Consider the following 13,315-nt stretch of genomic DNA (forward strand, 5'->3'; position numbering starts at 1 on the left):
TGTGTCTAGTTTGCATATCAATTCCAGCTCAGCAGTCTCTCATTGGAGTCTGTTTTTGAAGTTTTTCTGTTTTAAGATAGCCACCCGCAGGTCTGTCATAGAATGGCCAGACAGGTTAAAGTGTTCTCCCACTGGTTTTTGAGTATTATGATTTCTGATGTCAGATTTGTGTCCATTAATTCTTTTGCGTAGAGATTGTCCAGTTTGGCCAATGTACATGGCAGAGGGGCATTGCTGGCACATGATGGCATATATCACATTGGTAGATGTGCAGCTGAACGAGCCCCTGATGGTATGGCTGATGTGATTAGGCCCTATGATGGTGTCACTTGAATAGATATGTGGACAGAGTTGGCATCGGGCTTTGTTACAAGGATAGGTTCCTGGGTCAGTGTTTTTGTTCAGTGATGTGTGATTGCTGGTGAGTATTTGCTTTAGGTTGGGGTGTTGTCTGTAAGCGAGGACAGGTCTGTCTCCCAAGATCTGTGAGAGACTGCTGAGCTGGAATTGATATGCAAACTAGACACAATCAACTCAGGGTTAAATAGGGATTGGGAATGGCTGAGCCATTACAAACATTGAATCTATCTCCCCTTGTAAGTATTCTCACACTTGCTTCTTATCAAACTGTCTGTACTTGGCTATCTTGATTATCACTTCAAAAGTTTTTTTTCTCTTACTTAATTGGCCTCTCAGAGTTGGTAAGACAACTCCCACCTGTTCGTGCTCTCTGTATGTGTGTATATATATCTCCTCAATGTTTCACTCTATATGCATCCGAAGAAGTGGGTTGTAGCCCACGAAAGCTTACGCTCTAATAAATTTGTTAGTCTCTAAGGTGCCACAAGTACTCCTGTTCTTATCACTAAAGCTCATATACAGCTCAGGTGAGACCTTTTCTGTCCCAGTCTGCTCTGTATTGAGCACTCAGCACCTAGGCTGGTTTCCCTGGAGTACTGTTCTCCTGTAGAGCCTGGTTCAGGACCTCCCAAAGGAGGTGGCCCCTGCGGTTCCTCCCCCAGACTGATCTCTCTCAGCACTTGTCTAAGGCCTAGGTGTCCTTTAACGAGTCAGCTGACTCCCTTAGTCCCATCTCCTCACGCTGGGAAGCAGCTAATTAATTAGGGCATAGGTAGAGTTGGCCCCATCTCCCCTTAAAGGAGCCACTCATCCTGTGACAAATTCCCAAAGCATTTTTCTCTTGCAAGACGGGGTCAGTTGTGAATCACCGCCCCTTTAGATCATCTCGCATTGCTTACAAAAGCCGTTGGAAAGAAATGAGAGTTGGAGGCGCCAAGCGTCAATGTGGTCCCCCTGCAGGGCATATGACACCCCATGCTCGAGCCAACGGGTCAAATTCTGCCTTAATGTACTGCTCATGCAACCCCACTGGCCACTGCAGTGGTCAGAAGCTGGCCCAGTAGCCTTAGAACAATGGGCTATGTGAGTACAGACCCAAGAGTGGGAATCTCCCTCGCTCTGGAGAACACTGAACTGCAAACACATCCTGTTAAAGGAAGTTCTGTCTCTATCTTCTTTATCCATCCTCCTCCCCTAAAGGAAAAATGAACCCCAAAGGCCTCTATATACCTATCTCATAGAACTGGAAGGGACCCTGAAAGGTCATTGAGTCCAGGCCCCTGTCTTCACTAGCAGGACCAAGTACTGACTTTTGCCCCAGTTCCCTAAGTGGCCCCCTCAAGGATTGAACTCATAACCCTGGGTTTAGCAGGCCAATGCTCAAGCCACTGAGCTATCCCTCCCCCCTCCATGGGATGTGCCACCTGACCAATAACAAAGCAAGGTTTAAACAGCCCCTTCCCTTGCTGCACTGACAGGGTGCAATGATCAGTTCACACAGTCAGTAATTAACAGAGATGTTGCCCTAAGTACTGTAAACCGAGAGGCTCTCACCCTGGGAATAGTGATGTCAAAGTGATGTCCAGAGAATGCCCTGGTAGATACCCAGTTCAGGTACCTCGTGAGAGACTGTTAAGAATGATTAAAGTGAATGCAAAACACTGGGCCTGGCTCTCCTTACTTAGACTGGTGTAAAAGAGGAATAACTCCATTCATGCTCCTGGAGTTACACCACTGTAAAACTGGTGTAAAGAAAAGGAGAATCAGTGCCACTCATTGCATGCAGCACTGCTGTCTGCCTGAGGGCTTCTTAGAACAAATGTTATTCAGACAGGGGTGTCCCTTTTTACCAAAACTCTATCACGTCTGGTTTTATTGCTATCGTGTTTCTAAGGAAGAAAGCATAAACGTCACTCACCCGAGGTCCAGGCAAGCCATCGAGTCCCGGGAGACCAACTTCACCCTTCTTGCCCTGTGCAGTCAAGAGAAAATCAGACATTACAAACCAGCAGCAGAGACTGCTTCTCACTTAGTCCAGAATTTCAATTTGAAACACACATGGACCAGCAAAGTGCAAATGTTAACCGCGCGGAACAGTTAGAATTCACAGGCCAGATTCTGCCCAGGGTTTCTGCACACAACTCCCAATGACTCCCCTGAGTCTGTAAAATTCTAAATTGTGCTAATATTGCACTGCCAAATTGAGATCTACTCTGGAAAACAGGACAGCGTCACAACAGAGCTGGAGTACTAGGAAGCCGGTGCTATGGTTGAGGTCTGTCTGTAAGCAGATGAAATTCCCTTGAATTAAAATTCAGGCCCATAACGTGAAGACAGGAAAGACTGGTTTATGCTCATGTTCAACCAGTGATCGTTGATGATGCGCTGGAGAGGTTTTAGCTGGGGGCTGTATGTGATGGCCAGTGGTGTTCTGTGATTTTCAATAACAATTCCGTTATTTTCAACGATTTTCAATATTTCTAAAACCTATCCTGGAAAATGATCCCCCACTCTCACAGGCCTTGGGAGACAGGCCAATCCTCACTTACAGACAGCCCCCCAACCTGAAGCAAATACTCACCAACAACTACACACTACACCACAGAAACACTAACCCAGGAACCAATCCCTGTAACAAACCCCGTTGCCGCCTTTGTCCCCATATCTACTCTAGAGACATCATCATAGGACCCAACACACCAGCCACACCATCAGGGGCTCATTCACCTGCACATCTATTAATGTGATATATGTCATCATCTGCCAGCAATGCCATGTACATTGGCCAAACCGGACAGTCTCTATGTAAAAGGATAAATGGACACAAATCAGACATCAGGAATGGTAACATACAAAAGCCAATAGGAGAACACTTCAATTTCCTGGGACACTCAATAACAGATTTAAAAGTAGCCATCCTTCAAGAAAAAAACCCTTCAAAAACAGACTTCAATGAGAAACTGCAGAACTACAATTCATTTGCAAACTTAGCACCATCAATTTGGGCTTGAATAGGGACTGGGAGTGGCTGGCTCACTACAAAAGCAATTTTCCCTCTCTTGGTATTGACACCTCCTCATCAATTATTGGGAGTGGATCACATCCATCCTGACTGAATTGGCCCTGTCAACATTGGTTCTCCACTTGTAAGGTAACTCCCTTCTCTTCATGTGCCAATATATATTATGCCTGTATCTGCAATTTTCACTCCATGCATCTGAAGAAGTGGGTTTTTTACCCACGAAAGCTTATGCCCAAATAAATCAGTTAGTCTTTAAGGTGCCACCAGACTCCTCGTTGTTTTCACAGTTAAATAGAAAGCTGACCTGTGAAAGGATAAGATCTGTTTACACAAACACATTTGATTGACACAGTAGGTTCTTAGCCAAAATTTCCCCTCTTCCCACTGTTTTGCATAGAGTTGTGTGCCAGCTGTCTGCTCTCTCATCTTAGAGGCGGTTGCATTTCAGCACCTCTGCGTCTCTGTAATTTGTTAATAACTTTAAGAGCCTCTGAGATGAAAGGTACTATAGAAAAGTAAAATATACTCTTATTTTCTTGGTACCAAACGCCTCACCAGCTTCATAAACCAAAAGAGCCCTCTAGCATGACTGCCTGTTAAAATAAAACAAAATTGTTTAACAATAGACTCATATGTTTAATATAATTTTACTGGTCTTCCCTCGTCAGACGTGTGTAACTGTCACAAAGCTGTCTAAACTGCCCCCGCTGGGTTTCCCTGAGTGCTGCCTTTAAAATGCTTGGTCTCAATTTTGGCGAACATGCAGGTGAGTGAGTAGGGGAAGGGAATGTTGCTGCAAGAAAACTAAGCTGAAGTTTATACATTTCACCAGCAGAATTGATACTCTACTGCACATCTGTGTTGCTCACACAAACACATGCACACACACAGAGACAGACGTGCTCATCCAGTTATGGATATAGACCTATAAAAGAAAAACACACAAGTCCACATCTGGATTTTTTCCCTATATAGTCAGTTCCAGGTATCCTAGGAAAGCTGAATTCACCCTTTCCTTTGCTAGTACATGGTGTGCACATAAAAAGTTCACTCCAGTATTAGAGAGCTTACTAGTTCCAGTGCTAGTCCCTATACTTAATAAGAAGGGAGACAGCACTAAACTGGTAACAATTCTAGAACTGGAATTCTAGAACTGGTAACAATTCTAGAATTGCCAAACTCGATGTCCCAGAAAAGCAATTTACTGTTTTTTAATGTCTATGCTCCTGTTAATGAAAAAGTTTTGCTTCTGGGAGGAAGTAACAGACACCACAAACTAGTATCATGCAATGGCATCCAATGAGACCCCTAGATTCCCCTATGTGGAGATCTATAGAAACATCTGGATACTCCAGAGACACATAAGGTGTTTCCAGTCAAGGTTGGCCTGGTCCCCAAGAGGCAGATCTGGCCGATCCCTCTGCAAGCCCAGAGGGCCCTCTGCAGAGGAACCCAGGAGGCTCCACCATGGAAGGGAAGCCGGATGCAGGAACTGGAGTGTGCACATGTGAGGGGTGCACCATATACTCATTTTGGAATCCAGCTGTACCAGGTCTTGGGGCACACTGATGAACAATGGAAATCTGGTGTGTGGTCCAAAGGGGAGGTGGGTGTGGAGAAAGAATAGCTGAGGGATTGGATTACATTCAGGACATTTGGAGTCTTGTCTCAGCCCTGCCACAGACTTCCTGTGTGACCTCAGGCAAGTCACTTAAAACATTTAGTGCTTCGGTTTCCCATCTGCAAAATGAGGGAAATAATCTCTACATCACAGCACTGTTGTGCATATAAACCCATCAATAGCTGGGAGACGGACAGATGCTATGGCAATGGGGGGGCATATAAGCACCTAAGAGAGAAAGAAGTTCTCTTTCTATTCTTACAACTCATCCAAAATGTGATTAAATAAATGTCATGTGCTGAGTGGTGTGATTTCTTTTACGGATGTATCCCATGATGATCCCATGCTTTGTGCATGTGACTGTGTTGCAGAGTTTACAGTTGAGAGAGAGATTCAGGTGTTTCCTGGTGTAATAATCTCCTTTGCTTGAGTCAAATTCTGTCCAGGGAGGGACACATGTGGTTCTCAAGGACTTGAATGGCAGGAGAGCAGGTGGAAATGTGCCAGAATGAGAGTTTTCAGGGAAATTTGTCTATATTTTGAATTTTAATAGGGGGGAACATGAAAAAAAGATAAATTTTTCAATTTTTTCACCTACTCTATTAATTGAGGTCGGTGAGTCTGAGGGCAGAATCAGGATCTTTGCTTATTTTTCTCTTAATAAAAATAAATACTGTCAAACGACCAAAAATGAAGGAAGCAACTGACAAAGTGATTAGCAGGCCCTGCTATGACAGAAGGCGTTAATGCAGCCGGCTGTCCCACACCAGACAAATATGTTATGCTAGCCATTCAAATATGGGTCTTATGTTTTTTCCTCTCATTGTTCCCTGCACTTCCAATATTCCATAATATCATATTCAACCAGCCACTGGCCAGGCCGATTGCTTCTGAACACCTGGAGTTTTAACCTGCAGCAGCCACATCACAAAGAGAATCAACTATTGTAGTCCAAATAGCAATGTTCATTTCACCATCTGGCAGAAAGGAAGCAAGTATAGAAGGTGCTTATAAAAAAAACCCCAGTAACAAAATATTAATGCAGAAAGACGGGATTAGTGCTTAACAATGGCTCCCAGGCTGGCTCTTCCTTCCCGTACAATGTAAAATTACAGCAGTGTGAGTTTCATTTTCAGCAATAATGAAGTACAGTGAATGTGGATGCAATAAGTCTGGTTCCAAATGGATCAAACAAATTGCACAGCCCAGCACAGCAATGAAAGCTTTAAATTACGTGTCACGTCGTATGCCTGTCTCCACAATGGATCTGCCAATTTACAGTCAAGGAGTGGTGAGATAAGTACGGCATGTAGCCAGATGCTAGGGAAGTGTACAGGATTATACACAATAGGGATACTTTAGCCAAACAAACTGCTCAACCTCAATTTCCTATGAATATTAGCCCACATTAAAAAATGTGGACTTAACACCTTTGGTCCGGCTCTTGATGTAATTTGGATATTCCCCTGCCTTTACCATCCATCTGGCCCGTTATGTTTTAATTGGGCTAGATCATTATGGCTGAGTCTAGCTTCCGGAATGCAATCCCATCTAAGATACTAGGTCCACTTTGGTGGCTAGCCCAAGCCACTACCTGTGTCGCCATAGCCACACTGCTATTTTTGACACACTAGCTCAATCAAAGCTAGCCTGTTTTTAATGAAATAAACATTTCTGGGAATTGTGTGATTATGGCAGAGTTTAATTTCCCAGATATAGATTGGAGGACAAGTAGTACTAATAATGGTAGGGCCCAGATTTCCCTGGATGTGGTAGCTGACAGATTTCTGCACCAAACCAACAAGAGGGGATGCCATTTTAGATTTGGTATTGGTGAGTAGTGAGGACCTCATAGAACTGGTTGTACGGGACAACCTTGGTTCAAGTGATTGTGAGTTAATTCAGTTTAAACTCAATAGAACAATAAACAAAAACAGGTCTGCAACTAGGGTCGTTGATTTCAAAGGGGCAAACTTAAAAAAAATACTGAAGAACTCAAGAAACTGAATGTGGAGAAGAGTTGGAATTACTTTAAGTTAAAGTTGCAAAAACTACCTGAAGCCTGCATCCCAAGCAAAGGGGAAAAACTCATAGGGAATGGTTGCAGACCAAGCTGGATGAGCAAGCATCTCAAACAGGTTATTAAGAAAAAGCAGAAAGCCGACAAGGAGTGGAAGATGGGATGGATCAGCAATGAAAGCTACCTCTTGGACGTCAGAAAGTGTAGGGGAAAGGTGAGAACTGCAAAAAGCCAAGCAGAGTTGGGCCTTGCAAAGGAAATTAAAACTAATAGTAAAAGGCTCTATAGCCATATAAATAAAAAGAAAACAAGGAAAGATGTGGGACTGCTAAGCACTGATGGCATGATCCAATACCTAAATGAATACTTTGCCTCAGTTTTTAATAAGGGCAATGAAGACCTTAGAGGCATTGGCAGGGTGGCTGATGGAAATGAGAATATGAAAGTAGAAATTACCACATCCAAGATGGAAGTCAAACTCAAACAGCTGAATGGAACCAAATCAGGGGGCCCAGATAATCTCCATCCAAGGATGTTAAAGGAACTGGCACATGAAATTGCAAGCCCAATAGCAAGATCTTTTAATGAATCCATAAACTCACGGGTTTTACCCTATGACTAGAGAATTGCCAATAGAGTACCTATTTCTAAGAAAGGGAAAAGAAGTGATGCAGGAAACTAAAGGCTCATTAGGTTGTCTTCAACTGTATGTAAGGTCTTGGAAAAAATTGTGAAAGAGAAAGTGATTAAGGACATAGAGGTAACTGGTAATTGGGATAAAATACAACATGATTTTACAAAAGGTAGATCATGCCAGTCCAACCTGATCTTTCTTTGAGAAGATAACTGATTTTTTAGACAAAGGAAATGCAGATCTAATCTACCTGGATTTTAGTAAGGCATTTGATACAGTCCCACATGGGAAAATATTAGTTACATTGGAGAAGATGGGGATTAATATGAGAGTTGAAAAGTGGATAAGGAATTGGTTAAAGGGGAGACTACAATGAGTTATACTGAAAGGTGAACTGTCAGGCTGAAGGGACATTTTTAGTGGAGTTCCTCAGGGATCGGTGTTGGGACCAATCTTACCTAACATTTTCATTAATGACCTTGGCACAAAAAGTGGGAGTGTGCTAATAAAATTTGTGGGTGGTACTGCCAACACCGACAAGGACCAGAATATCATACAAGAGGATCTGGATAACTTTGAAAACTGGAGTAATAGAAATGGGATGAAATTTAATAGTGCCAAGTGCAAGGTCATGCACTTAGGGACTAATAACAAGAACTTTTGCTCTAAACCGGGGACTTAAATCAGTTAGACGCAACAAAGGAAGAGAAAGATCTGGGTGTATTGGTTGATCATAGGATGACTATGAGCCACCAATGCCATGAGATTGTGAAAAAGGCTAATTCAATCCTAGGATGCATCAGGCGAGGTATTTCCAGTAGAGAAAAGGAAGCATTATTACCATTACACAAGGCACTGATAAGACCTCATCCAGAATACTGTGTGCAATTCTGGTGTCCCGTGTTTAACAAAGCTGAATTCAAACTGGAACAGGTGCAGAGAAGGGCTCTTAGGATGATCTGAGGAATGGAGAACCTACCTTCTGAGAGGAGACTCAAGAAGCTTGGCTTGTTTAGCCTAACCAAACGGATGCTGAGGGGTGATCTGGCTGCTTTCTATCAATACATCAGAGGGATAAACAGCAGGGAGGGAGAGGAGTTATTTAAGTTAAGTGCCAATGTGGACACAAGGACAAATGGCTATAAACTGGCCATCAACAAGTTTAGGCTCGAAATTAGACAAAGATTTCTAACCATCAGAGGAGTGAAGTTCTGGAACAGCCTTCCAAAGGGAGCAGTGGGGGCAAAAAACCTAACTGGCTTCAAGACTGAGCTTGATACGTTTACGGAAGGGATGGTATGAGACTGCCTATAATGGCATGTAGCCAATCTGTGACTGATAGGGGGCAAATATCCCCAATGGTGGGTAATGGGACACGAGATGGGGAAGGCTCTGAGTTACTACAGAGAACTCTTTCCCAGGTGTCTGGCTGTTGGATCCTGAGCATTTTGGCAAGATCCAACTGACCGCCATATTTGGAGTTAGGAAGGAATTTTCCTTCAGGGCAGAGTGGCAGAGACCCTGGAGGTCTTTCACCTTACTCTGCAGCATGAGATATGGGTCACTTGCAGGTTTAAACTAGTGTAAATGGTGTATTCTCTGTAACTTGAAGTTTTTAAATCATGATTAGAGGACGCCAGTGATTTTACTCCTGGGGGAATTCTATGCTACTGTGCATACCCAGAATTCGTGTCTCCCACAGATTTTTTTCCCCCTGCAGAAAACAGATTCTGCCATGGAGGTGCTGCAATTATACCTTTCTCCCACCGAGGGCTGCTGTGGTGCCAGAAGAGAGGGCAGCCGGCTCTGTGCTGGAGGAGCAAGCCAGAGAGAGAGAGAAGGGGCAGTGGCTGCCTTCCTAACCAGTGCCCTGTCTGTGGGGCCAGGTGAAGAGACACAGGATATGGGGGAGTCAGGCAGAGCAGGGCACATGGGGCTGCTGGCGGGGTCACAGACTGGGGTTTAGAAGGGCTAGTGGGGGGGACAGACTGGGGCAGGGGCACAAGAACTAGAGGGATGATAGCATTGAGCTGAGGGCTGAATGGGAGTGGGGATGCAGGGCCACATGGGGACCGTGGGGAGGAGGAGTGGCTGAGTGGGGTTGCGGGGACACATCGGGGTAGGAGGGTTGGCTGAGTGGGAGTTCAGGCGCACATGTGGATGCAGGGACACATTGGGACAGGGGCAGATGTGCCTGACTGAATGGGAGAGACTAGGGGCAGTCAGGGTCTGCATGGGGAAGGCTCCCCAACTACATAAAATCTTCTCCCACCCCAAAAAAACCTGTTTCATACTTCTCCCACCCACACCCAACAATCCTCCAGGTTCACTCCCAGGCCCCCTCACAGCAATTACTTCCCTCTCCCTCAGCTTCTCTCTTACTCCTGACTCCCCTACTACGCCTTTGCACTGCTTCTGAGGGGTGTGGGAATATAGTTCTGTATTGTAGTTTAAATGAATTATTACTCAAAGTTCTGTATTAATTTGGCTATTAAGGAATCTATTTGTCAAAAACATTTCCTGAATCTTTTGTTGTCTGTATTGTTACAAACATACTTGCTGACAGGTATTTTGAAATAAATTACCAAAATAATTGAAACGGGCATGGTTACATTGTGTTATTTTGACAAAGAAAATATGCAGAATTTTACAATATTGTGTGCAAAAGTTTTATTTTTTTGTGCAGAATTTTTAATTTTTTTGGCACAGAATTCCCCGAGGAGTAAGTAACTCAGCCAGAGGTTAGGGGTCTATTACAAGAGTGAGTGGGCAAGGTTCCGTGGCCTGCAATGTGCAGGAAGTCAGACTAGATGATCATGATGGTGCCTTCTGGTCTTAAAGACTAAGAGTCTATGTGTATACCTACCCAATCTGGGAATTACCCCCACCCAGCTGCAGTACAGATATCGCCTATAGGTGAAATTCACCACTGCGCTTTGGGCCAGCACAAACCCAGTGCCCCACTTAAGTCTCACTTAAACCCTCAGATAAGGCTCTAGGGTTGCACAGACCTTGTGTTGGTCTTCTGCAGAGAGATGGATTTGAGAGCTTTAAAGACTGCTGAGCATGCTGCCTAGGAACCCACTCCTCTGCAGACAAAATGACTCAGGAAGCCTCCATTGAAGTGCTACAGCTCCACTCCTCCCCAAGCCTGGCTCAGGGCGTGGGTGGGGAATAAGTAGATGCTTGCCTTGCAATTATAAATATATAGGAGATGTTCTATATCCATACAGATGATAGGGTAGGCTAATTTGTGGCTGCTACCAGTGGTGCGAAAGGAGCCTGTCCTTCCCTCATGTACTTTGTGCCTTTCAAAATGAGACCTCCCTTAAAGCAACATATAATTATAGAGGCAGAAAGGCAGGGAGACCAGTTTCCCTCATTGCGGGGGAAAGGTTTGGCCATTCACAGTTTAGTCAAAATCAAACAACAACAGAGCTGCTCTGCAATGTAACAGCCCGGCTGGAAAGCAATGAAGACACTCACCAGGAGAAATTATACCTATGAGAGGAAAGCTCAGCGAAATGTCACATCGCCTATTAATACAGAAGACATAACCACCAATTATGCTCTGTTCAGAGCAAGACTCAGCTAAGTGTATATCAGCGTGTATCCTTTGACTACGTAAGAGGGTATGTTATTTGCCTTGATCAGCAACTTGAAATAATGGCACAGTTAAAAATATGTGTTTTATTGAGAATGAATATATTTACCTTGCTGGCAATTACAGTTTTGCTCTTGATTTAATCTAGATACTCAATCACATTATTGCTCTTTTTGTTCGTTTGCCTACATTTCTATTCCTGTGCTGTTTGTTTCACTTGCCTTGGCAAGGAAGGAGACTGTCATTTGCATGGTCCACGCGCCCACACAGAGCACAAGGTAGTCAAGTAAGGAAAGAGGATTAGGGAAGCATGGGGGAATTTGGGGCTATGGATTAGTGGGGGGAGAATTCTAACAGATATCGTAGCACAAGGCTATTTTCCAACTCACTGTACAACAAAGCTTAAGCCTTAGGACACCTGGTTAATTCCAGATAGCCAGATTCACTTTTAGAGTAGCCATTGTCTTAAACCAGAGACGGGTTTGGCCCCAGGGATATATGTAGCACTCATATATTAAGATATATATGGTACCAGAAATGTGGACTGTTTTTTGGGCAAAGAACTGGATGGAATGCCATTGCTATATTTTCCTATGGCCTGTACTTTTAAGGTTTGGAACGGGATACAGCTCAGGGGAGCAGGGTAAAGTCAAAATAGAGTCTGGTGCTTCTAGGAGACGCTCCAGAAGTGGGGCTTTTGTTTGATTCTGACAAAACTTTTAATAAAATGCTCCAGTTTAAAACAGCGGCCTGATCTGAGTGTAACATACAATACAGTGGGGATCCGCCAGTTTGTGGAGCCGCTGACGGGGACTCTGGGACAGAGACGAATGAGGGTTTCTGGCCACTGGGAAGCACAACAGCTTGGGATTGGGTCTTTCCAAATGTGCTGCCGCCTGACCCTAAGTTGTTGTTCAAACCCCCTTGCTCCCATGGTCTGCCTTCCTGACAAGACCCATCTCTCTCTGCTGCTAGTTACAGATTACTCCCTCCAGCTGGAACCAGCCGGATGGAGGTGATTCACATCAGGAGGACTGTTCAGAGAAATGGGTAGTCAACTGATGCAGTCCACCCATTTTAAGCTATGATCAGGGAGGAATGGGGACAAGGTGGGCATTAGGGAGTTGTGAAGATTCTCCTCTGGTGCAAAAGGGAAGAACTGATAAGGGGAAGGGAAAGGAGAGTCTGGTTCCAGCCCCCCCACCCCCATTTAGAATACTGAGCTGAGAATACAGCTGTCCTCAGCATTCTAAGGGTTAAAGCCTGAGAGACTCATCTGACCCATGTCAGTTCAACATGTGGATGAACATCGTGTTAATTATTGGATTAGCTCAATGGTCTGGGTGGAAATCCAAGCTTGCTTTTACCAGCTGTGCTGGAGGAAGTCTAATGCACTAAACCTGATACTGAAAGTTAGGGTTCAACAGAAACAGCATTACTATAGTCTGAAGCAAAATCACCAGGGAAGAGCTGCCATTAGAGAAGTCCACCCATAGTGTATACACAGTTCCTTCCTGCTGCTTTCTCTTCCTCTCAACACTCAGGGGATTGGCCCTCACAACTCAGGGTACCTCTGGGCAATGGTATGTTACAACACAACAAAAGCAAGGTGTGCAGCGTATCATGTCCCAGATCAGGTTTCCAACCTCCAGGCATGCTAGCTAGAACACAACTCTAAACTTCAGCAGCTCTTTGTTGTGTTCAGAATATGCTCCTAGCTCAACGGGCCCTGATTCCCATTGGGGTCTGTGGGCTATACTGTAATGTAACTATTAAATGACAATTATTGTATGCAGTGTTGCTGTAGTCAGTCCCAGGATATTAGAGAGACAAGGTGGGTGAGGGAATATCTTTTTTTAGACCAACTTCTGTTGGTGAGAGAGACACGCTTTTGAGTTTACACAGAGCTCTTCTTCAAGCCTGAGGAAGGTACCGAGACCTGAAGAAGAGCTCTATGTAGCTCGAAAGCTTGTCTCTCTCACCAACAGAAGGTGGTCCAATAAAAGACCAACTTTCTAACAATAGTTATTGTTTTATATTAGACCTACTACAAC

General features: G+C 44.2%; 1 protein-coding gene across 1 annotated transcript in view; it reads right to left on the minus strand.

Annotated features, from left to right (window-relative positions):
* The window catches only part of COL22A1 (collagen type XXII alpha 1 chain), a 304,788-nt gene that overhangs the window by 93,720 nt on the left and 197,753 nt on the right, over nt 1–13,315 (minus strand). Inside the window, exon 23 of the mRNA XM_029913401.1 lies at nt 2,279–2,332. Coding sequence (XP_029769261.1) covers nt 2,279–2,332 — 54 coding nt within the window. The remainder of the gene's footprint in view (nt 1–2,278; nt 2,333–13,315) is intronic.

This window comes from Terrapene carolina, unplaced genomic scaffold (genome assembly GCF_002925995.2).
Source record: "Terrapene carolina triunguis isolate 2854851 unplaced genomic scaffold, T_m_triunguis-2.0 Scaffold58, whole genome shotgun sequence".
NCBI classification, from domain to species: domain Eukaryota; kingdom Metazoa; phylum Chordata; order Testudines; family Emydidae; genus Terrapene; species Terrapene triunguis.